Source organism: Sorex fumeus, unplaced genomic scaffold (assembly GCF_029834395.1).
Source record: "Sorex fumeus unplaced genomic scaffold, SorFum_2.1 ptg000102l, whole genome shotgun sequence".
NCBI lineage: Eukaryota > Metazoa > Chordata > Mammalia > Eulipotyphla > Soricidae > Sorex > Sorex fumeus.
The window spans coordinates 1,294,323-1,319,697 of NW_026606159.1; the positions used below are offsets into that span (position 1 = coordinate 1,294,323).

Genomic DNA, 25,375 nt, shown 5'->3' on the forward strand with positions numbered 1-25,375 from the left:
CACCCCTCGGCACTCCCGCGACAGAGACCCCTGCCTGGAGGGGGCCCCCTTCCCAGGGACCAGGTGGGGCAGGCGGCCAGGCTCCCCCCGATGGTCCCGGGGCCACACCTGGATGGCCGGCACCGCCCCCAGCCCCGGCTAGCTGGGCCGCGAGTGTTCTCTCGTCCCGGAGGGGCCTCCCGGGGCAGGAAACGGGAAACTGGGGCCAGAGCCAAGGGCAGCAAGGGGGGCAAAGGCAGGAGGCAGTGGACGGACGGCGCCGCCCACCCCGGCTCTGCAGCTCCCAGCTGGGCTCTGTGGTCTCCCTCCGGTGCTGGCTCCTGCTGTGTGAGTGTGCGTGCGTGCACGTGTGTGTGCGTGTGTGCGACATACTGCCACAGACCCGGCTGCTATCCGCTGTGCATGTGCATCAGTGTGCGTGTGCGTGTATGTGCGTGTGTGTGTGTGCGCGTGACATGCTGCTGCCACAGATCCCGGCTGCTATCTGCCACGCGTGAGTGTGTGAGTGTGTGTGAGTGGAGGTGGCGTTCACTTCTCCGGCGCCCCAGGGTTCCGGCGATGAAGAGCAAAGCCCTCAGGCGGGCAGGGAGCCTGTCACCCAGGCCGGGCACGGGACCCTCTGCCAGGGCCTGATGAGCTCTGTGGCACGGCAGCCACTGACACGGCGCGTCCCCCACCGCGGGCTGGGGGCCGGGCGCACCTTCTCCCCGATTTCCGTCCGGTCCGCACTGGGCAGCATTTCCAGGTCGGGCAGGAGGGCGCAGGCGGCCACAACGGCCTGGTAGTGGCGCTCCAGGAACGGGCGCCCGAAGAGGATGTTCTCCCGCAGGGAGCCGTTCTGGATCCAGGCCTGCTGCGGGACGTAGGCCACGGAGCCCTGCCAGGGACACACGGGTCAGCTGGGGGAAACTGAGTCACCAGGGATGCTGGGCTGGGCCCGGGACCCACGTGCGGCCAGGAGTTCAAGGGCAAGACCTTTGGGGGGGGGGCAGCAGAAAGGCCCGAGGGAGGAGGGAGCGACGGGGAGCTCGCGGGTCTCCTTGATGGCCACCAAGAGTCCACCACGTGCCGGGCACCGCCCAAAGGCCCGATGGCTGCCCCCGCCTCCCCCCAGCTCACCTTCACGGCCACGTGTCCCTCCACCTTGTCCATCTCGGCCAGGAGCGCGGACAGCAGAGACGACTTCCCGCAGCCCACCTGGCCCACCACGGCCACCAGGGTGCCCTCGGGCACGGAGAAGCTGATGCTGGAGGGGTGGGTCAGGAGGGGGAGGGAGAGAGGGAGAGGGAGGGAGGGAGAGAGGGAGAGAGCGCCACCATGAGGCTCCCTCTCCTTGCATCTGGCCGTGGGCCCTTCCTGTCTGGAACTTTCTGGCCCTTCCCACAGCCGAGCCTGGCTGCCCGGGATGTGCCCCACGGGGGAGGTGGCAGGCGCGTCTCGGGAAATCGGGGAGGGGTGGAGGGTGTCCCCGCCCCCCATCAGACCCGCATCTGAGCTGGACGCCTTCATGCGTGACAGTGGGCGCAGCTGGGGAGGCACCGCGGCCACCTGCTGGGCAGCTCGGGGTGGGGTGGGGGTCCGAGGAGTCGGGCATTTCTGCTGGTCAGTGCTGGGGGAAACCGGGGGTCCCTCCCGATGGTGCTTGGGGGACTGGGGGGCCCTGTCTCAGGCCACCGAGTCTCCCCACTGGCCTTGGAGCCGGGAAGGCAGTTTGGGCTGACGGAACAGGAAGCGTCCTGGCTGGTGGGCGCGAGGGCAAGGTGACCGCACACGAAGACGGTTCGGCTGACCTGCCAGCAGGGGGTGGGGGGGGCGCGTGCACCCCCTCCCCAGGCGACCCAGGAAGAGATTCTTGTTCAGGGGAGCAGAGGGGATAATCTGACCCTGCGGTTGGGGAGTTTCTGGGGAGGCCCGAGAGCACTGTGGGGGGCAAAGCCTCCAGCCAGGACAGGGCCCGGGTGGGCAGAGCCAGGCGGGCAGGGTCCGGCCACCCCCAGGGCTTCCAGTGCTGTGGATGGATGGGGGCTGGGGGCGGGGGAGCGGGCCAGGACCACACTTGCACCCTGCGCTCTGGTGCTGCTGACACCACCACCGGGAAGGACACGAGACCTCATCCAAGCCAATGAGCCGCAGGCGGGGCTCCCGGGAGGCGGGGAGGCACCCCCACCCCACACCGCCCCCCCTCCGGCATCACACAGGAAGCAGAACGAGGAGGGGCACGGCTTCTGCGTAGAGGCTGCGCTGCACGTACAAGGCCCGGGCTGGACCCAGAGGAGAAGAGCCCCGCCATCGCCCCTGGGCCCCTCCCCTCCCCAGCCCCTGCCCCCACTTCCGGTTCCTCAGCCCTGCTCCAGCCTGAGGCTGAGCCGACCCCCTCCGGCCCTCCCTGCTCTGAGGGCGCCTGGATCACACCGTCCCTGAAGGAGGCTCTTCTCCATGCCCCTCCCCGTGCCCGTTCCCATCGCAGGCCATCTGTGGGGACCCCCCCCCCCCGGCACCAGGCCCCCCCTCACATCACCCCTGCAGGCGGCAGTGCTCAGGGGCTTCCTCCCAGCCGGCTCACCTGTGCAGCGTGGGCGGGTCACTCCGGGCCCAGGTGAACGTGGCGTTCTTCACGGTGATGCTGTTCGTGACGCCACCTGTGAGGGGCAGATGTGGCGTGTCAGGAGGCCGCGGGGGGTGCGCCCCCGAGAGGAGGCGTGAGGAGTGGGTACCCCTGCCCCCCGCATTGGTATGGGTGGAGGTGATGCTCCCGGGACTCCCCACCGACTGCGTGGAGGCATCAGGGGGCAACTCTGGCTGGAAGGACCGAGCAGAAGTTGGGGGGTGGGCAAGGCCCCCCAAAGGAAGTGGGGGCAGGGGCTGGGCGAGGGGAGGGGTCCAGGGGCGACGGTGGGGGCTCAGCCCCTGGCCCCCTCCCTCCCTCTCCGTACACCCCCTCCCACCTTGCTTCCAACGATTTTTGACTCTCATCTATGAGGTCCCCTGAAAACACACAGGCCACCCAGGGACAGGGCTTGGGGGTGTTTCAAAGTCACCCCTGCAAGAAGTCCACCCCCCACCCCTCCACACCCCGAAGAAACAGCAGCCCCGGGCAGCGGGAGGGCACCAGCCCTGCATGCAGCCAACCCGGGTTCAATCCCCAGCACCCCCATGGTGCCTGGGGCCCACCAGGACAGGAGGGATTCCTGAGTGCAGAGCCAGGAGTGTGGCCCCCAGACAAAGCAAAACAAAGGAACGGAAGTCCATGACGGACACACACACACACACACACACACACACACACATACACACACACACACACACGCGCGCGCGCGCGCGCACGCGGAGTTAGTGGCCACCAGCCTCATAACCCCATGCCCAGCCCGGCCCTCCAGGACCAGAGCGGGGGCTGGTGGGTGCCATTTAAGGAATTTTAAAAAGAAGCTTGAGGGGCTGGAGCGATAGCACAGCGGGGAGGGCGTTTGCCTTGCACGATTGCCGGGTTCGATTCCCAGCATCCCATAGGGTCCCCCGAGCACCGCCAGGAGTAACTCCTGAGTGCAGAGCCAGGAGTAACCCCTGTGCATCGCCGGGTGTGACCCAAAAAGCCAAAAAAAAAAAATTTAAAAAAATAAAAAGCAGCTTGAACCAGACGGTCCAGAGAGCCACAGGGCCGCTGTGGCCTGGGACGTGGGCGCGGAACAGCATCTCCAGAAGCGGGGGGTGGGGGTGCTGGAGCCACCTGGAGCTGCCCCCCCCACCCCTGCAGGGGGCAGCCGGGGCCCGCCGAGCCCGTCCCGGGGCGGCCTGGGCAAGTCCCTTGAAGCCGAGTCTGGGTCACTCTCCCTTCCGCGACAGGGAGCCGACGGGCGTGGGGAGGCCCAGGGCCGTGGCGAGGGCGGTCGGGAGGGGGCCGAGCGGGTGCCAGGCCAGGCGAGGCTGGGGAGGGGGCGCCTGCAGCCCCCCTGTGCCGAGCAGGAAGCATGCGTGTGCTGGTGACACACACGCACACGCAGGCAGTCGCACACGCGCGCACACACCGTCCTTGATGGAGCGCCGCTCGATGCTGTCGGGCTCCAGCTCCTCGTGGGACAGGAAGACGCGGAGGCGCTTCAGGGAGACGCTCGCCTGCGGACAGAGCAAGAGGCCGCCTGACTCTCAGGGGCTCCTCTGCGGGACGGACGGACGGACGAGGGGGCGAGCCAGGGATCCCCCCGTGGAGGCCACACACACACTCGCACACACGCACGCACGCACGCATGAACACATGCACACACACACGCGCACACACACACATGCACACACACACGCACACACGCACACACACACGCGCACATGCACCTGAAACCTCTGAAGCAAGAACGAAACGGGTTTGGGGTCTGGTCTGGTTCCCTCTGGAGGCCCAAGTCGGTGTTGGGAAGGAGCCAGAGACTGTTTTAGAGTCTCAGGCCACACACCCTCAGGGCACACGCTTCCAGCTGGGTCCTGGGGGTCCCTCGGGCCAAGGTGCCCCTTCTAGGCTGCTCAGGGATAAGTGCAGCCCCCCCCCCGCCAAGAAATCTGTGTGGCCACACCAGGGGGCCCTTGGAGGGGGGGCTGGAGGATGGACCCAGGCGGCCACAGGTCAGGCGCGCGAGCAGCCCTCTCAACCCTCCCGGGCTCGGACACGCGGCCTCTCACGGTACCAGCTCGAACCTTGGGCTCCAGGTGCTGACCACACGTACTGGGAAGGGGATTCCTGGTCAAGAGCTTTGCAGGCAGGGTGGGAGAGGAGGAAGAGGAGGAAGAGGGGCCCCAGGGTGGGCCCAGAGGGACAGAGGAGACTTGGGGCAGCTGCATGGGGTCTCGGGGTCCTGCGGCCCCCACGTCTGAGAGAGGGAGGGAGGGAGAGGGCGGGGGAGGAGGGGCGCGAGGCGGCCGCCCAGCCCACCTGCACCATGCTGCTGATGACCATGGGCAGGATGTTGAGGGGGAAGCGGAGGATGTTGAACAGGGCGAGGGACACGAAGGCTTTCTGCGCGTCCAGGACGTTGTTCTCGTTGACGGTCACGTAGACGGCGAACGTGGACAGCGCCACCTGTGGGCAGAGGGCCCGCCCCAGTGAGCCCGGGGGCGGCTCCCGCACCGCCAGCCCACCCCAGGGGGCCGGGCAGGGTCGCGCCCCAACAAGGAGCCCGGGGCGCTGGGACTGGACAGAGGGGAGACCGGGCGCCCTGAGTCCCAGCTGCGCACTCCTGGGTCCCCCACACGCGGGAGCCCACACCAGACCTCGGCCCCCGCGGCTCCGCGGGACGAGGCTGATCTCAGCTCCCGAGTCCCTCACCTCACGGCCAGGAAGTGTCTTCGGGTGTATCCGGGGCCTGCACACAGGCCCCTCGAGACCCCAGGCGGCACCGCAGGATGGGGCCTGGCCTCTGGGGTGCTGCCTTCCGGGGTTCAGCAGGTCAAGACGCGCCCGGTACGGTGCCACGGGCTCAGCACCCCACCCCGCCCCGCTCCCGCCCTGTGGTGGGACCTCGCGCTCCCCAGGGCAGAGTCGCGCCCCCGTGACCCGCAGTCCTGCCCGCCGAGAACGGAGTCTGTCTGTCCTGCCTGCCGAGGCAGAGGCCTGAACACGACAGAAAGCTGAGAGCCACGCGTGCCCGAGGTGGGGGTTCCTGGGGGCATCACTGCTGTCTCCCCGGGTGGAACAGTCTGCATCACCACGTGTCCGGGTCGGGGGTGGGAAACAGCCGGACGGAAAGGTGGGTGGTGAAGGCGGATGGGGGGCCGACGGGCGGGTGAGCGGGGGTGGATTTACTGGACGCAGGAGGGACCATGCACAGAGGGACGCATCTCCCCAGCACGGGAGAAAGCCAGGCCCCAGGCAGCTCACCCCCAGGGCCTCTGGGCTGGCCCCTGGCCGTGCAGAGATGTCGGAGAGGAGAGGGGCCCGGTCACACCGTGCCCCTGGCTGGTCCACATCCCCTACCTACGGAGGGAGACGGAGACGGACTCTCTCTCCCAGCTTCAGAGCACGGAGACGCAGCCAGGCCCGACGCCCCCATTATGGACCCTACATCGAAGCACCAAGTTTCCTAGATGGTCCCGTTTTCGAGGCTTTTCCTGCTTCTTTGAGAAAACCTGGGTCACCCTGGTTAGGTTCCGGCCACCTGTGAGCCACTCCCCGGCGCCTACGGTTTACTCGGACATCTTGCTCCTCTGCATCCTCCCCTATGCCACAGAATCACTCCCCACCAACCCGCAGGCACCGTCCCCCAAGTTTCCCAAAGGGACGCAAGCCAGAACCAAAACCAGCACCGGAGACGAGTCACGCGTACGATGCGGGAAGCCGAGAGCCTCTGCGGGGCTGGGAACTGGTCTGGGGGACATCGGCCGACAGGGGCCAAGCAGCCCAGGGAGGCAACCTCAGTGGCCCCCACTGTGGCCCCAGGCACTGCCACAGTGACGCCCGGTCCCTGCAGGTCCCCCAGCCTCTGCCTTCCATCACACTCAGCCGTGGGCAAACGCCACCCCGTCCTCAAGACCAGGAACTTGCCGTGGGACGCGCGGGCAGCCGTAAGCAGGGCCCGGACACGGAGTTCACCCGAACGGAGTCAGACGCCACGCGGCCCACCTCTCCCACCCGCCCTGATGCTGAGAGAGAGAGTCCAGGGCGGCTCCGAAGCGTCACCCAGTCCCTGTACCCGCCGGGGGTCCCTTGCTTTTTGGGTCACACCCGGCGATGCTCCAGGGGAATTCCTCCTGGCTCATGCACTCAGGAGTTACTCCTGGTGGTGCTCGGGGGACCCTATGGGAAGCTGGGAATCGAACCGGGTTGGCCGCGTGCAAGGCAGATGCCCTACCCACTGTGCTATTGCTCCAGCCCCAAGCCCGCTGTGCAGTCTTCACGGAGAAGGCGCTTGGCAGAACAGAACTCGCAGAGTAACCCTGGACACACACACACACACACACACACACACACACACACACACGGTCCCTGTGTCAGACTCCCCGGTCCCCTCCCTCACACACAGGCAAATCTTTCCCTAATAAATAATGCAAATCGAGACGCCTCAGATTAGCTCAGGGAGAGTGGCTCCAAGGCCCCCCACCCCCCAGGAGCCCCATCCAATGACCCGCCCACCTCACCAGAGGAAGCCCCCAAGCACTGCTGGGTGCGGCTCCCAACTCCTCCCACTGACCCAGAAAATAGCAAAACCAGGCAAGCAACGACCTCCCCCGCCCCCACGCCTTGGGTTTCTGTGGGAGCTGCTCTCCCGGCTGTGAGGGGCAGAGGAGTGCAAGCTGGCCCACCGCACTGAGGTCCGGGGAGGTACTCGGGCCTGGTGCCCTTGGGGCCAAACGCCCGGCCTCAGGACTGCCAGGCCCGTGTTCCACCACGTCACCCCCGTCCCCGCCCCGGCCTGAGCTATTTTGTTTTCTTTTGGTTTGGTTTTGGGCCACGCCCAGCGGTGCTCAGCCAGGCTGATTCCTGGCTCTGCACTCAGGACCTGTTCCTGGAGGAGCTTGGGGGTCCCTATGGAATGCCAGGGATCGAACCTGGGCTGGCCGTGTGCCAGGCGAATGCCCTCCTCGCTGTACGGTCGCTCTGACCCCCCGTTTCACTATTTTTACCGTGACTTTCTGTGCCCCGTACAGAAAAGACCTTTGATAGTTTTAGCAAACACACGGAGAGGACTGAGCGGTCGAAAGAAAAAGAACAAAACGGAGCCTCAAGGTCGCTGCCAGCCCCTCCTCGGACCTGTCTGAAAGAACAGAGAGGGCCGCCACGGACCTGGAAACCATCCGGGAGGCCGAATGGACCAAGAGGGGGTCGGAGCAACGGGACGGCGCAAGGGCGCTGGCCTTGCACACCGCCGGCCTGGGTTCTTCCCCGGGCTCTGCATCCATCCCCCAGGCCTGCCGGGAGTGCGTCCTGAGCACGCAGCCAGGAGTCAGCCCCGAGCATCGCCGGGTGTGGCCCAGCAAACGAAAAACGCAGAAAGGGTGGGAAGGAACCTTCTGGCCTGGAATGCCAGCGCAGGAGCAGACGGGACTTTCCGGAAGGTGGTGTTCCAGAAGGGCCAAGAGGTGCCACTGCCCGTCACGGCTAGAGGTCAGCGGGAACTGGTGTGAAGGGGGCGGAGCCCATCACACACACACACACACACACACACACACACACACACACACACCCCTGGCTGACTCTGAAAGGCCCATGGTGCTCCCACAGTCCAAGGCTGGTGTCTGAACAGGCCCGAGACCAAGGATGGATTTGACATTTTTCTTTCCTTTTTTCAAGGGCCAATGGTTGGGAAATGGTGCTCGGGACTGCAGTGCTCTGGGGGGGGGGCGGGAGGCGCCAGGCCATGCTGGGGCTCAGGCCCAGGCCTTCCAGCCGCCTCCCCGCTCCCTGATTCTGACACGTTTCAATGCCTAGGGTAAAAAAAAAAAATTGTGGGCGGGATGACAGACAGCACAGCAGGGAGGGCACTTGCCTTGCTCGTGAGGCCAACCTGGGTCTGATCTCCGGCCTCCCCTAGGGTCCCCCGAGCCCGCCAGGAGTGATTCCTGAGTGCAGAGCCAGGGCTCAGCCCTGAGCATCGCCGGGTGTGCCCCCCCCCCCCCCCGAACAAAAACAATTAAAATAAAAATTCAAACCGATTGCAAGGACCTGAAAATCCACGGCTCTCACACAGGGGGTGGGGGGAGGGGGCGGGGGGGAGGTGCTTGAACACACGCCACAGGCCTGGCCCTTGGGAATGAATTTCTGCGGGCCCCAGAGCTGCAGCGCCAGCAAGCTCGGAGGTACCCAGGGCCTCCCCCTGCTGGTATCCCCCTCCCTGCCTGAGTCCCCCCCCTCCTCCCCCCTCCCCCCGCGCCACTCCCATCCCGGGAAGGTGCTCGTGTGCCCACTGGGGCCTCAGGCTTCTCACGCCTCAGCGAGCCTGTGAATCACCAGGGCGAGACTTGGCCGCAGCCGAGGTTCTGGTCTGGCTGGTCTGGGCGCAGCCTGGAGAGGGAGGTGGGGGTGGGGTCCGCCCCTGTGGCTGGCTCAGGGCCCCTTCCGGGGCTGGGGACCCACAAGTTTGGGCCCCCCCCACCCCGACCTGCAAGGCTGGTGGAAATGCAAAGGCCCAGACCTCAGGGAGGTGACACCACCCCCCACCTCCCCCAGTCCGGGCTGCACTGTGTGAACGAGGCTGCCGAGAGGCCCCCCAACCCACCACCACGTGGGCCTCGTGTCTCCCTGGCCGCCGCTTCCGACTCGGGGCCACAGGAAGTGGAGTCGGATTAGAAACTCAAGCACCAGGGCCTGGAGCAATAGCACAGCGGGGAGGGCATTTGCCTTGCACGCGGCCCACCAGGGTTCGATTCCCAGCATCCCACAGGGTCCCCTGAGCACCGCCAGGGACCAGGGGTGATTCCTGAGTGCACAGCCTGGAGGAACCAGAGAAATGACCCAACAAGCAAAAAAAAAAGGATTAAAAAAAAGAAACTCAAGCACCTTCGGCCGCCCGCCAGCATCTCAGCTGTCCAGCGGCAGACGGGAAGCAGCAGGACGGTCCCTGACGGGTCAGAGCAGGGGCTGCATCTGTTCCCAGCAGAAACGTGGATCTCTGACCAGGACTGGGTCGGAGGAATGGGCTTGGCACCACCCAAAATCAATCAGCACAAGTCCAGAACACCAGCACCCAAGGAAAAACAATAAATCGGCGTCTGCCAGCATGACTAGAAGCGACGGCTACCCTCAGGGACAGGGTGGGCGACCCGCGACAGGAGGAAAAGCCGGAGGGGGCGGGCACGACCCTGGTCCGCAGGCACCTGCCCGGGCCTTGACCTGGTCCCCTGCTCCACCGCCTCCCTACAACAGTGACGCCCCCGGAGGTCTCGAGACTGGGCCAACCGCGCTATGTCCATCTGCGGGGGCGGGGAGAGGGCCGAGCCCCACGGGGGCCGTGCAGGGCACCCGACAGCAGAGGACAGGACCGAGGTCACGGCACTTGTCAAAGCCCGCGTCCTTCTAAGCCGTGACCTGCGACCGAGAGAGAGTTCACGCCAGGAAGTAGAAGCAACAGGCAGACAAAAGCCCAGTGGGCACCGCATGTGAGGGGACTCACTTCCAACAGCGAGACAAGTCAACTCTGTTTTCTGAAAAGATCCTCAAGACTGTCCTTCTGCAGGCGCGGGGACAAGATGAAAGGGAGGGCAATGTGCCTCCCATTCTGGAACTTTCCATTTTTTTTTCTTCCTTCTTTTTGGGACACACCCGGTGATGCTCAGGGCTTCCTCCTGGCTCTGCACTCAGGAGTTACTCCTGGCAGTGCTCGGGGGACACTACGGGATGCTGGGGATCGAACCTGGGTCGGCTGCGTGCAAGGCCGACGCCCTCCCCGCTGTGCTATGGCTCCAGCCCCTCTGGAACTTCCTGCACGGCACACGGGGGGCGTTTCGTTTGCTCTTGGTTCTCTGCTCCCCCAGGGAATCACTGCATCTGTGCTTGAGGCGCTGCTGGGTTTTGGCTGGTTTGTTCTCGGTGGGGCTGAGCCGGGGGCCTCAGACTCGGTGCTGTGCTGCTCTCCTGGCCGTGAACAAGAAGTCCCTGCCCCCTGGAGCGGACATTCTAGGAGAGACCTGCCTGCGATGGATGACTGTGTGCAGCCCCGTCCCTGGGGGTGGGGTGGGGCGGGGCGGGGCGGGGGGTGCCACGTCTTCCAGCCCTGCAGTGTGACTAGGTCCACGCCTGTTGGAAGGACATTCGAGGAATGTTTCTTCCTGGAACAAGACAACGACCTCGCGCCCCCCCTCGATTCTTGGATTCCAGGCACTGACATCTGTGCGCTGTGGTGAATCTGGACGTTCAGTCCCGGGAGTTCCAGAAAATGGTGATTGGAGACTCGGCCCTTGCGAATGTGTGACAGGACACGAGCGAGACGGGTCTGTGAGGAACCCTACGAAGGGCTCACAGAAATGGGGGTCAACATTCACACAAACACCTGGCAATACGCCAGGCAGCCAGAAAGTGGGAGACAGAACAGGAACTAAAAAGCCCCCGACGGCCCCGAACTAGGGAAAGAGCAGTGCCCACCGCGATGACTAGACACATGACGCGTTGACTCTTGGGCAAAGAATAAGGCGCCATGGTGGAGTTTGTTACATATAAAACGAAAGATTGATCTCACACGCAAATCAGAACCTAGAGTCACTGGTGGGGAAAGAGCTGGTTACAGTTTAACGAGAAAGAATGAAGGAACCCAGATGTCCGGAAAGCCGTGAAAAGCGAAAGAATGTTGAAAATACAGTTAGATATCAATCAGCGTCTGATGAACCCTTTGTGCTAATTTGACACCATTTGTGAGTTGCATTTGTGGACGCTGCATGCCGTGCGTGAGCGACTTATTTCCAGTTCCGTGCAACCACAACAAGCAAGACAGAAAGGCTGCCTCATCCCCGCTCCAACGAAGTCGTAAGTTAGACGAGAACGTAGAAAATGAACATGAATACAGACTCAGAATGGAACAACGCCGATTATCTCCTTCAAGACCTGGAAAAGTTTGTTCGTGTTCTTTCGCCAACGCCAGCAGCCCACCCTCAGGGGTCCTGGACCCGTGCCGCCGCCGGACCATGGCAGGGGTGGGGGGTGGGGGGCGGGAGCCAATTCGGTTCAGGACCAGGTAACAGGTCAGGGGCGCAAGGCCAGGAAGCGAGCCAGTTTCAACGGCAACGCGCTATCGCCTTGATGGCGTCTGCTCGCGCACTTTCGTATCTCCTGAACTGGCAAGAGGGTGACCTTGGGTTGGAGCGATAGCACGGCGGGTAGGGCGTTTGCCTTGCATGCGGTCGACCCGGGTTCGATTCCTCCGCCCCTCTTGGAGAGCCCGGCAAGCTACCGAGAGTATCCTGCCCGCACAACAGAGCCTGGCAAGCTCCCTGTGGTGTATTTGATATGCAAAGTCTCACCATGGAGGCATTACTGGCGCCCGCTTGAGCAAATCAATGAACAACGGAGGACAGTGCTCCAGTGCTTCAGACCCTGAGCATTAATGTGGGTGGGGGAGAGTGCCAGAAAGAGTCTGCATGTGTGTGTGTGTGTGTCTGGGTGTCTGTATGTGTCTCTGAGTATGTGGTGTCTGTGTGTCCCTCTGTGTCCCTCTGTGTGTCTGTGTCTGCGTGAGTCTGTGAATGCGTCTGTGTCTCTGTATGTGTATCTCTGTGTATCTGATTGTGTGTGTCTGTGAGTCTGCGAGTGTGTGTCTGTAATCTGTGTGTGTGTTCTGGGCCACACTCAGCAATGCTCAGGGCTGACGGAATCACTCCCAGCAGTGCTCAGGGACCCCGTGGGGTGCCGGGAACGGGGCCCAGGGGGTCCCGTGCAAGGCGAGCGCCCGCCCCGCTGGGCTACGGCTCCCGCGTCCGAGAAGGCCTCGTGCCGAACCGGCGACTTCCCGCCCCCGGCCGCGGGCACGCGGCTCGCCTCGCGCACTCACCAGGAAGGGCGTGCAGACCCAGGTGAAGGTGCCCACGGCCGCCAGGTAGGCCGACTTCCTGAGCACCTTCAGCTCCTCCTGGCGGATGGCCAGCACCTTGTCCTTGAAGGCCAGCTCCCAGGCGTACAGCTTCAGCACCTTGACCCCGCCGAGGATCTCGTTCATAAGCTTGATGCGGCTGTCTTTGCTCTTCATGTGGGCCACCTGCAGAGAGACGGGCCGCGGCGGGCGGGCGGGCGGGCTGCAGGGCCGATCACGCCGACCAGACCCGGCGCCTGCTGGGCAGGGGAAGCCGAGAAGGGCCTGCGCTCCCGCGGACCGAGGCCAGCTCCGGACCCTGGGACACCCGCGGCCTCTGGCACGGGGGAGGGCAGCCGAGAAGGGCGAGACTGAGCCGCTAGGGACGTGTCGGAGACACACGCTCAGGGCTTAGAGGCAGCGGGATGTTTCCCTTGCCCAGAGGGGCGCGTCCTGCTCACAGGAGCCACACAGGAGAGACCCGGGCTGGCAGACAGACACAGGAGGCCGCCGCAGACTGAACTCGGGGCCATGGGCATGCACAGCGTGCACCCCTGATCCCTGGGCTGTCTCCCCCCACCCAAACGCTATTCACTCTTTCTCTTCTTTGGGGTGCTGGGGACCGAACCCTGACCTCCTGCCTACCGGACCTGCGCTAACCACTGAGCCCCTTCTCCAGCCCCTTCCCAATTCTTGGGAGCAGACATGGGCCCCCGAAGCTAAGGAGGCCCAGAGAGTCTCGGATGGGACTGGGGGAGACTCGCTGGGTCTCACCATCTGCGAGCTGCCTTCGTCGTGACTTGAGAAGTGGAAAATGCCCCCCGGGCCTATTGGGGGAACCGGAACCCCCCACTGACCTTTTGTCAGTGTCCCCTGGGGCCCAGCAGGGGGAGCCGCACAGGCCCCAGGGCCTACCTGGTAGGTCTTGGTCTTCATGGCCATCACGGCGTTGAGGGGAACCATGAGGACCATCACCACGACGCCGGCCAGCACAGAGGGGCCCAGGTTCTACGGAGCGAACAGACCAACTCACAGACCAACTCTTGCTCAGGGCCCAGGGTCCGGGCCGGCGGCCAAGGCAGGACATCCTGGAGGCCACCGGGCTGCCCCGTCCGGCGAGCGAGAGGTCCCTGCACACTGAAAGGTGTTAAGACTTTTCAAATTCAGGGGCCGGAGCGACAGAACAGCAGGGAGGGCACCTGCCTGGCACGCGGCTGACCTGGTTCAATCCCCAACACGCCACAGGGTCCCCCGAGCACCGCCAGGAGTGACTCCTGAGTGCAGAGCCCGGGGAAGCCCTGAGCATCGCCGGGTGTCCCCCCCCTTCCCCCCAACTCAAATACTTTTTTCAGATCCAGTCCCGAGTCTCTGTGTCTCTGTCTCTGCCCCACAACCTCTGGAATTGCAGACACACAAGGACCCTTCAGCAGACACCAGCAGTTGGGGGTAGTCTTATCAGTGCTTATCAGTGACAACCCGAGGGCCGGGGGTGGATCAGGAGTCTCAGCGGGGCGGGGAGGGGGGAGGTCTGCATTCAACCCCAAGTACCACAGATCTATATAATAAAAATCACAACATTGTGGGGCTGTGTGGAGAGAGATTCTGCTGTCCACACAGAGGACCTGGCTTCAGTCCCGGGCACTGCATGGTACCCCTGAGTGTGGGTGGGGTAGCCCCCCAAAACCCAAGAGAGAACAGGCAACAGGAGAATTTTAGAAAGGTTACAGGGGTAACCTTGGCATACACAATGGAATACTATGTAGCTGTTAGAAAAGATGAAACGGGCTGGAGTTGATAGCACAGCAGGTAGGGCATTTGCCTTGCACACGACTGACCTGGGTTTGATTCCCAGCATCCCATAGGGTCCCCTGAGCACTGCCAGGAGTAACTCCTGAGTGCAGAGCCAGGAGTAACCCCTGTGCATCTCCAAGTGTGACCCAAAAAGCAAAGAAAAAGAAAAGAAAAGATGAAATAAATGGATCGACACGGAGAGTATCATGCTAAGGGAAGTGAGTCAGAGAGGGACAGACACAGGACTGCACTCATTTGTGGAATACAAAGTAACAGAATGGGAGGCTAACACCCAGGGATAATAGAGAGAAGGGCCAGGAGGACCTCTCCATGGTTTGGGGCTGGCCTCACGTGCTGGGGCAAAGGGCAGCTGGGCTGGAGACGGGACCACGAAGTGAATGGTGCTTGGAGGCTCGCTCGGGATGGGAGATGCGTGCTGAGAGTAGACTACGGGCCAAATGGGATGGCCGCTTACTGCCTGTGGTGGAAACCGTGACACCCAAAAGGAGAGCCTAAGGGGGAATGTGCCTGCCGCAGAGGCAGGGGGGATGGGGTGGGGGGATGGGAGAGACACGGGGATCATTGGGGGTGGAGAATGGGCACTGGACGGGCACTCGTGGTGGAGGGATGGGTCTCGATCACGCAAGTCTGTAAGTCTGGAACTGCATCTCACGGTGATTCATTAAAAACAGTGTACCTGGGGCTGGAGAGATAGCACAGCAGGGAGGGCGTTTGCCTCACACGCGGCCGCGGCCGACCCGGGTTCGACTCCCAGCGTCCCATATGGTCCCCCGAGCACCGCCAGGAGTAACTCCTGAGTGCAGAGCCAGGAGAAACCCCTGTGCATCGCCGGGTGTGGCCCAAAAAGCAAAAAAAAAAAAAAAAAAGACCAACTGTGTACCTAACTAGGTCACTTATTGTGTGTAAGTTACATCTCAATAAAGCTTATTTTAATCATTTAAAAAAAAAGAGTTACTGGGGTTGAGCTTCCGGGAAGCAGCCCTGAGGCCTCTCCAGGGGCTCCCTCTGAGGAATGCAGCCTCTCCTGGTGCACTTTCAGACAAACCCAGGCCTTGGGAGAAGCCCCCGGGACCCCTCTGGGTCCCATCCCTGCAGAACGCTACCGGGCTCCAGGCAGGTCTGGTGACAGGCCCCACCCAGGGCAGAGCCGTGGCCTCTGGGGGCCGAGTAGCCTTCAGCCTACAATCCAACACCTTCAGGAAGCATCTCCCCAACTCGGATCTGCTCACAGCACTGGCCCACGCCAGCTTATTCCAAGCACCCAACTCCCCTTGGAGGTCCCAGAGCCCCCCCGGAGAGGCTGATGGACACATGGTCACTCATCCCAGGAGCCGGGCGTGGGAAAAGGCAGGAAGGACCGGCACGGGGCTTCCCACATGGTCCCATCCTAGATCCTTTGGAGCCGCTGACCCCAACCAGGACACAGGGGGCCCTGCTTAGGGATGTTTCGGGAACCTCCACTGGGCCAGGAAGGAGGGGGTCTGTGTGACCCCAGGAGCTCACGGGCGGAGGAACGAAGGCAAGTCTGAAGGATGTCAGAAACAAGCCGAGCCCTGGCAGCACCTCCTGGCCGGTGGGCGCCCCACAGGACAGCAAGGTTCCGTGCTCACTCCCCTCTTCCGTTTCACAATTAAAATTCACGCAGAAACGACAATCACGTCAACACAGGATCTGTCCTGTTCCTAGGATGCACGAGGCCCTGCCGGGGGCCAGTCCCCACGGGCAACCCAGTCCCGGCTGCCCGGAAGCACCAAGAGCTGATTCCCGGAGAAGCGGATGTGATGCAGCTGGCAGGTAGACAGGGAAGGCCCCTCCCCGGAGACGGCAATAAATCTCCTGGGAAGTGACAGCTCTGAAGTCTGTGAAAGCAGAACTGAGGCCTGATAAGACCCTCACCTGGTGCCTCACCTTGTTTTAAAAACAAAACAAACAGAAAACCCTGTGCACCGAAATAGGTCATTCATTGAGTGTAAGTCGTATCTCAATCGAGCAGGAAGCAGCCCTGCGACCTCTCCAGGGATGTGAAAGATTGGTTACCTATCCATGAAGGAAAATTCCTTGAATACGCTCGAACCTCTCCCTTAATCCAATTCGCTTGAATGATTCAGCCCAGAGACGGCTTCGGAACATTCCAGACCAAGACGTCCCGAGAAGATAAAGGCCACCTTGAACAAAGGAAGGGCGGGCACTCGCTGCCTGCCCGAGCCCTTGTGCTGCTTGCACCCGTGTGGCCGATCACATGTGGCACCCACATCTCCCCTCTTGAGATGAGGACTTTCATGCACTCATGTCTAATGCTGGGGTGTGTGTAGGGGGTCTCCGCCCTTGGAGAAGTCCGCGTTCTCTCTCTCTCTCTCTCTCTCCCCCTCTCCCACACACACACACACACACACCTTCAAAAACCCTCCAAATATAAAATCTATTGACTTCACGGCCTGTCTACTCCTGAAATTCCTTTCTGTCGGGTATCAGCCCCGAGTGTTTTAGGCTTCACCGGTGAACTGGCCCTTGCCCCGGCCCAGGGAAGCTTACCACACCCTTGCAAACATCCCTACTTTGGTTATTTGGTTCAAGTCTATTTTCACCCTTTCCTTTGTGTTGGATATTAACCCTGAGTGCTTGATCGGTGAATCACCCCCTTTTCTTCCTTCCAGAGAAGCTTAACAGGCCGGCAGCCCTCACGTGGCTCAAGCTTACCCTGAACCTTTCCCTTGTATCTTCCCTCTCACTGTCACAGTCCTCCAAGTCGATCTTGGTGATTTATAAGCCAAAACCTTCTGGTAATTCTGAACTTTGTATCTGAAGCGCTGTATACTGACACCTGCTTTTCTACTTCCCAATAGTCTTTTTACATTTTACCATAGAGCAACGTTCTTTGGCTAAACACAGGAAGACTGTAATGCTGTGCTCCTAACATCTGGGATTTGGTGGACCCAGAAATGGACCTACTCCTGGGCATAATTACTTGGCCATGATTACTCAACTCAGGCTTCAGATGCTACAGTTCCTAACACCCCAAAAGAGAGGTCCCACCGTGGGGCTGGGCTGGACCCGGGGCGAGTGGCAAAGCTACCCGGCATCGAAATGGGACATTCCAGAAAGCATGAATGCGTGGTCTTGATGCAAACTGTTAGAACCTAAGAGACAGGACCCCCGCGGGGAAGGACAAGCTGAACTGGCCTGAGGACTTAGTCTGGGGTTTATGGTAAAAAAGCCTCGCTTGCTCTCAGCCCAGAGCACTAAGTGTTGGGATCCTTGTCTCTTCCTATGTTTATCCAAACCACTGCAAGTATCGATGACTTACACAACTCCGAGGAAAAGAGAAAAGCAACGTAGATGTCCCTGGGAGACAGAGTGTCCTCTTGAGCTGATCCCCGCCAGAGAATTTTCTCTGCCAAATGTTTATCTATGTGAGTGGCCAATCACGCCTATGTCCTCACCTCAACTTCAGACGTTCTACTAAGTAGGCCAGCAGCTCTGCATTAGAAGGGGCCGTTTTCGCCATCAGGCTGCGGTCCCCGTCTCCCTGTCCCTCCATCTCTCCGTCGGGGAGCCCTGGGAAGGCAGGGAGGCGGCTCGGCCACCAAGTGCACACACATGTCACAACAGCAGCCCCTACGATTTACTGGTCGAACTCACACTTTCTGCGAGGCGAGACAAGAGCCCAGTAACCCTGGGTCCCGGGTGGCAGAGGCGGGTGGGGAGAAAGTGACCGTCTTTCTCCTCCCGGCTTCACAGAAGCCACCCGTGGGGCCCACCCACATCAGATGGAACCAAGGCAGGCGCTTCTGAGACTCAGGGAAGCAGCTCAGCCATCAGAACAAGAGGGGGAAACACTGCAGAAGTGGCCCCGGGTGGCCGAGAAGCGGAGCAGAAAGGCTCTGAGTGGGAAACGAGGCACGTGCTTGGCGCCCGCCTGCATCTTGGCCTGGCATCGATTCTCCAGAGGACTTGCCAGGTCCAGGTGGAGGGCTGTCCATCACACCTCTATCCCGCCCACAATGGAGCGGGCATGTGCTCAGGCTCTCAGAGCACTCTACCTCTGGCTTCCTCACGACTGGTTCAGAAGTCCAGGGATCCTGGCAGTGCCGAGCCAATCGGTGTGTTCCCTGGGACTCCGCACGGAACAGGGAAGGAAGTGGTTCTCTTTTCTCGGGTACCACTCTCCCTGCAAAGGAGATAAACCCAAACCAACGGAAGCCGCGCAGAGAAATACCACTGAGGATGACGGTCAGTTGTGAGGAAAGCCATGTAGAGGAAAGCCAAGAAGTAGTGAAAGAAAAGGGGGTGAGAAGGTAAAAAAAAGAATGCGAGCGTAAGGCTCAGCACCTAGGTCCAATCACGTCTGAAGCCCATCCCTGGACCTTTCCGTCACACCTACCCACAGATCGTTCTCTACCCGCGAAGGCTATTTCTGTTTGACTGTTTTCTTTTGGGGCCACGCCCAGCAGTGCTCAGGGCTTATTCCTGGCTCTCCTTGTGGTGCTCGGGGGACCATATGGGAAGCCGGAGATTGAACCCGGGTCAGCCATGGGCAAAGCAAGCCCCCTCCCCGCGGTCCTCTCGCCCCTGCCCCTGAGTGGGCCACTTCAAGCTGCGTTTCTAGCACTTGCAAACAGGAAACTCTTGACCAGCCTAACTAAAGACTAGAAAATAAATGTGTCTGGAGAGTGTTTGGGAGGATACCAAACTCAGAAATATGGGGGTACACACACCGTCCAAAAAAAAAATAAGTAAAGGAACTAGGTCACAAATGCCGCGCTAGCAGAGATAGGAAACTCAACTCAAGAATGAAATACGCGGCCACTGGCCCCTGAGCTGAACCACCACGGTGGCCAGAAACAGGAGGACGCTGGGGAGGGTCCCGCACCCAGACCTGCTCTCCCATCCCCCCACCCTCCTCCACTGTCCACACCGGGGCAGTCCCTCCCCACGGCACCCCGGGGAACGGCAGCCAACACACACCAGCCACAGCAGGTAGAGAGCAAGGATGACTTGCAGAGGGGCCGACCAGATCATGTTAATGTACGTGGCCAGGTCCATGAACCTCTGGGCGTCCACCGACATGAGGTTGACGATCTCCCCGACCGTCGAGGACTTCCTGGCCGCGTTGGTGATCACCAGGGCCTGCGGGGCAGAGGAGGGTGGGAGGGGGTGGGGTTGGGTGGGAGCAGGTGGGGTCCAGATGCACTGCCCAGGCCCACCCCCGGGAAGCTCCTCGCTGCCCACTGCGCCACCCAGCGGGCGACCCGATCTCCCTGAGCAGGAAGGGGCCCCTGCCCTGCCCTCCCCTGGGAAGAGGTGCCCCCACCCACCCCCTCCCCGGCTCCCACCTTGCGGTAGACGGCGCCGATGACGGCCGTCTTGATCCTCATGCCGCTGACGAAGCAGATGTGGAAGTACTGGTGCAGCACGAGGGTCTGCAGGCAGGCGCTGAGGAACAGCAGCGCCGTGTAGAAGTAGCCCTGCCAGTCGGGGGCCTCCTGCTCCTTCACGAAGCTGATGAGCCTCCTGGGGGGGGGGTGAGGACAGAGGCTAATGGAGGGGTGGCGGGGGGGGTGGACTCAGGTCCAGATGCGTCTCAGTACTTGCATTTGAAAAACAGGGAGAGAGGAGGGGCATGGTTCTCTGGGAGGAGCCCCGAGCCCGGGCGATGCCCAATGGGCCCCGTGTGCTCTGTCCGCCCCGAGTCACATCCCTGCGCCCACCCCCGCCCTCCACCACATCACCCACCACCCAGTTCTATTTTCAGATGGAAAAAAAATTCGGTGTCTGGGAGCAGGGCGGTGGGCAACGCTCAGGGCTTCCTCCTGGCTCAGTGCTCAGGAATGACTCCTGGCGGTGCTGGGGGGACCCTAGGAGATGCTGCGGATCGAACCCAGGCTGGCCACATGCAAGGGGAATGCTCAGCTGGCCCAACCTGCTGTGCCGTGGCTCTGGGCCCAGATGGAAAAATTTAAAAAGCCAAACCCGGGGCTGGAGCGATAGCACAGCGGGCAGGGCATTTGCCTGGCACGTGGCCGACCCGGGTTCGATCCCCAGCATCCCATAGGGTCCCCTGAGCACCGCCAGGAGTGACTCCTGAGTGCAGAGCCAGGAGTAACCCCTGTGCATCGCCGGGTGTGACCCCCCAAAAAGCAAATAAATAAATAAAATAAAAAGCCGAACCTGCCTTGGGTCGCTCACACCAGGGCTCCGACTCGGAGGGAGGAAGGCGGGAGGGAGACAGGGAGGGAGGGGGCAGGGGACAGGGAGGCCGAGGGCGGTGAGCCCAGGGGTCCCCTTGCTCCTCCTCCCCAGGTCAGACTTCCCATGTGGGAACCCCAAGTTCCACCTCCAGCACCACAAAGTCCCCCGGCACCATCAGGAGCGGCCGCCCAGGGGGGAAAATGCAAGAGGGTGAAGAGGGCCAGAGAGATGGTGCAGTGGGTAGGGCTCCTGCCTTGCGTGCGCCGACCTGGGTGTGACCCCTGGCAGGGAACCCGAGTACCACCGGGTGTGGCCCAAAAATCAAGGGAAAAAGAAACACAAGGGAACAGGGTGAGGATGTGACTCAGGGAAGCGCTCGGCCTTGCCCTGTGCTGACAAGGGCCCAGTTCCTGGTCGGTGCAGTCAGCAGTGACCTCCAGCTGGCCCTATCACCCGGCCGTGGCTCGGGCCAAACCGCCCCGCTAGAGGTTCTGGACCTGCTGGAGCATGCGATGGGGACGTAACGCAGGCGCCAGGGAAGCCCGACTAAGGAAAACCCAGGGCTTCCCACCCAAGGCTGCTTCCCAAGCCACCACGGCTCGGACACCTGCCGACGGGGACTCAGTGTCCCTGCGCTGAGAAACGACCGTCCCCACACACCGTCTTTCATCTTCCCATCATTCCCTTCACCGCTGAGAAGCAGCAGAGAAGGGATAAAAAATATTCCCCATGGGGGCAGGGGGGGTGGGGAAAAGGGTGGAGGGGAGGGGGGAGTGGTGGTGGGACTGGGGTCGGGAGGGTGACCGCCTGCAACAAATCAGCACGACTAATCTTGTAAACCACGACGTCGTACATCAAGCGGTGGGGGTGGGGGGGCATGCACCGTGACTATCTGGGCTGCTCCTGGTGGGCCGTGGGAGATACAGCGGGGGCAGCACGGGGCGGGGGGGTGTTCCGGCGCGGGTGCGGCCTTACTTCAGGATCTCGGGGCCCGCAAACATCATGAGGTCGTGCACGGCCTTGAAGAGGAAGCTCATGAGGAAGTAGGGCCCGAAGGTCTTGTACAACACCTTGAACAGCGAGGGGCCCCGCTCCCGGTGCGGGGACTTGACGATCAGGGCCTCGGCCTCCTCGTTCACAGCCAGCCTGGAGCCGCCCTTGGCCTTGGGGGGCTCCTTGGAGGAGTAGACGACCTTCACAGGCTGCCTGGAAGACGGGAGAGGGGGGCGGTGGGCCCGGGCCGGAGCTGAGCTCTCCAGGGGCGTCGTCCCCGCAGACCGACAGGCAGCTGCTGTGGCGGGGCGGGGAGGGGGGAGGGGGCTTGGTGGCCAGCTCTGGGACCTCAGACACACCACGGACCCTCGCCAGGCCTTTGTCTCCTTAGGGAACACGCGGGTCCCATCTCACACTGCACAGGAATCGAATTCTCCGGGGCAAGGCGCTTTGCAAGGTGCTGCCCAGAACCGCAGGCCCCAGGGGCAAGCCTCGGCCCCGAAGGCTCAGGGCGGGCCGAGGTCTCTGGGGACCACCAAGAGCTGACGTGACAGCATGGGGGTGGGGGCTGGAGGGTCTTCCCCCGCCCTCACCCGGGAGGGGGATACGAAACCCTCGGGGCAGAGAGGCCCCAAGCCCGCCCCTGCTCCTACTTCCACGCCAGGCCAGTGTGCCTGATTTATGGGGTTTTTTGGTTTTGTTTTTTTTCTTTTTGGGTCGCACCCGGCGATGCACAGGGGTTTCTCCTGGCTCTGCACTCAGGAATGACTCCTGGTGGTCTCGGGGGACCAAATGGGATGCTGGGAATCGAACCCGGGTCGGCTGCATGCAAGGCAAACGCCCTCCCCGCTGTGCTATCGCTCCAGCCCTGATTTATAGCTTTGGGCTTTGCATCCTAGCCGGCAGTGCTTGGGGATGGCACCCAGCAGTGTCTGGGGAACCAGGCAGTGCCAGGGACCTAACCCGGGGCACCCACGTGCAAAGCCCCACGCTCCAATCCCTGAGTCCCCAATCCCTTGGCCCCGGCAGGCTCGGCTGGATGCTGTGCGCTGATCAGAGCCGGCACTCCGGTCCTCACGGGGTGGGGAGGGGAACAGGAGGTCAGGACAGTGCAGGGACAAGTGAGACACCAACGGAAGGAAGTGAGCACTCCAGGGCGGGGGGCGCTGGGCTGTCGTATGCCCGAAACCCTGTCATCAACTGTGACCGCGGTATCTAAAAAAATCCAAAGAACCAGGCGTTCAGGACACCAAGGTGGGGGGAGCAAACACGCTCCCAGGAAAATCAGGCCCGGGAGAGTCTAAGTTCTCTGCTTCACACGCAGGATTCGGGGTGATTTCTTCCCCTTTTTGGGGGGAGGGGGCAGTTCTTCTTTTGTTGGCTTTTTAAAGTCATGCTTCAAGTTCCTCCAGAAGTGGACGGACGCAGTACAGAGCGAGTCAGAGGCAAACCGTCCGCCGCAGAGGCGGGGGAGGGCTGGGAGTCGGGGGCCGGTGGGGAAACCAGGAACTCTGGCGGTGGACGAAAACGTGCGCTGGTGGAGGGACGGGGGTTCCAGCACTGTCTGACTGAAACTCAAACACGAAAGCTTCGTAAGTGTAGCGCATGGTGATTCCATTAAGGAAAAGGGAAAAAAGAAGAAAACAGTGGGACGGGGCAAGTTGCTGTTTTGCCAATTCTGGCCTCCCCTGCCCCCCCAAGGTCACAAAGGTGGGAAGTCTGGTACCAGGGACCCTGGGAAGGAGGCTGAGCCCCATAGTCAGGGTGGGGCCGGGACGATGAAGCCCACAAAAGAATGAGTCGGGCCCATCCAATCCGGGCCCTGGCTCGGCCACGCTCAGGACCAGCCAGATCAGGAGCCCGCGGCATCCTGGCCCCTGCGCCTGGCGGATGTGGTGAGCGGCCCCGAGGGACCCGCAAATGGACCGGGCCCAGGGGTTCCTGCAGCCCGAGGGCTTTCCAGCCAGCAGTTCTGTGCCCGAAGGTCCTCCGGTCTCCGGACTCACCCAGCTGTGGGTAGCAGGAAGCATCCCCCTGTCGGCTACCCCCATTCAATGTTGCTCGAACCCAAAGCATCTCTTAAAAACAAAATTTTACTAAGAGAAAAAAGCTGACTCCACAGTTTCTGCCCCGTCCTGGTCACTTGGGCTTCCTCCAGCTTGACACACTGGGGCTGTGCCGTTGCCAGTGACGCCCGCTTCCTCTCCGCACTCTGGCGTGGCCCAATCCCTTCTGAGCAGCTCATGGACCCGCGGCCTGGAAGGGCCTGGCCTCAGCCCCCCCCCCCACCCCCCCTGTGAGGCGACTGTACAGGTCCCTGCTGATTTACTGATTTTAACCAGCACAGACTGGTCTGACGGGGCCATTTATGGGAAACTCCTAATCCTTCCTCCCAATTTGCTGAGAACAAAACCGGCCTTAAAAAAACAGCCTGCAGGGCTGGAGCCATGGGGGGGCGGGGGCATTTGCCTCGCACACAGCCAACCCACATTCAATTCCCAGCATCCCAGGAGTAATTCTTGAGTGCAGAGCCAGGAGGAACCCCTGTGCACCGCGGGATGTGACCCAAGGAGAAAACAAGGAAAAAAATGCCTGTTGCACATATTCACGTACTTGCAAGCACACGTGTACATATGCACACACACATGCAGTCATGCACACACATGCACACTCAGACACATGCACACACACACGTGCACACACGCATGCACTCAGACAAGCACACACACACATGCACACACACATTCATACTCATGCAGACACATTCACACACACACTCACGCGCGCACATATGCACATTCATGCAGACACATGCATCCGGACACACACACACACACACACACACACACACACACACACACAGGTGCCATTACTGCCAAAATCCCCTCGACTGGAGCCTGCCTGGCTCCTGAAGGGGTGGCCTGGCGTGTCGAAGGACACATGGACAGGGAGGCAGGGCCAGGCGCCGGGGCAGGGAGCAGCAGGAGGCAGTGGGAGCCGCTTCCTCCCTGTCCCACCCGATCCACCCGGCGACAGGGACGGCACCGCCTCGTCTTGCGGCTGGGGGGAGCAGGTGACGGGGTGGGGGTCCCAGAGGGTCCGGCCCACAGGACAGGGGGCATCACACTCACTTCCGGGCCTTGGCGCATTCCTTCTTCCAGTTCTGCACCAGCTCGGGCACCACCTGCTCTGACGTGTCATCCTTGTTCAGGGACCAGAGGTCAGTGCTCTCCAGCGGGTGCCGATAGCCCCGAATCATCAACCTGGGCCGGGACACAAGGGGTCACGGGGCGGGTCTCCTGGGCACAGCAGGCCAGGGCAGCCCCCCGAGCCCCAGGGCAGCCCCCCAGTCCACAGGGAAACAAGCTGAACACGGAACGGCGGGGCGTCAGTGATGATTCTGGTGATGGTGAGGTCGCCTGGGAAAAACGGTCTCGTGCTGACAGAAGGCTCCAGTGGACTGGGACCCAGCTAGTTCGGGTGACTCAAAAACAAAGATTTAGGGCCAGAGTAATGGTACAGGGGCAGGGCACTAGCCTTGCCAGCGGCCGACCCAAGGTCAATCCCTGCATCGCATAAGGAGTGATCCCTGAGCACAGAGCCAGGAGTCAGCCCCGAGCACCGCTGAAGGTGGCCCCAAGACACAAGCAAAAACAACCCCCCAAAATTAGGTGGGCTGGGGCCGGAACGACAGTACAGCAGGGAGGGCATTGGCCTTGCACGCGGCGGACCCTGGTTTGATCCCCAGCTTCCCAGAGGGTCCCCCGAGTACCACCGGAGTGATTCCTGAGTGCAGAGCCAGGAGGAACCCCCGAGCATTGCCGGGTGTGGGCCCCTCCCCACCAAAAAAAGGAGGTGCGAGTGAGTCCAGAAAAGGCCGCTCTCCCGCTGGAACGGCTTCCTGGGAGTCC

At 62.0% G+C, this 25,375-nt stretch overlaps 1 protein-coding gene across 1 annotated transcript in view; it reads right to left on the bottom strand.

Annotated features, from left to right (window-relative positions):
- ABCC1 (ATP binding cassette subfamily C member 1) overlaps positions 1–25,375 on the bottom strand; it is a 77,947-nt gene that overhangs the window by 19,116 nt on the left and 33,456 nt on the right. Inside the window, exons 7-17 of the mRNA XM_056134737.1 lie at positions 24,596–24,727; positions 21,447–21,677; positions 19,616–19,793; positions 19,248–19,409; positions 13,386–13,478; positions 12,453–12,656; positions 4,913–5,059; positions 4,023–4,110; positions 2,564–2,639; positions 1,120–1,246; positions 701–877 (exon numbers count right to left, since the gene is read on the bottom strand). Of these exons, the coding sequence (XP_055990712.1) occupies positions 701–877; positions 1,120–1,246; positions 2,564–2,639; positions 4,023–4,110; positions 4,913–5,059; positions 12,453–12,656; positions 13,386–13,478; positions 19,248–19,409; positions 19,616–19,793; positions 21,447–21,677; positions 24,596–24,727 (1,615 nt within the window). The remainder of the gene's footprint in view (positions 1–700; positions 878–1,119; positions 1,247–2,563; positions 2,640–4,022; positions 4,111–4,912; positions 5,060–12,452; positions 12,657–13,385; positions 13,479–19,247; positions 19,410–19,615; positions 19,794–21,446; positions 21,678–24,595; positions 24,728–25,375) is intronic.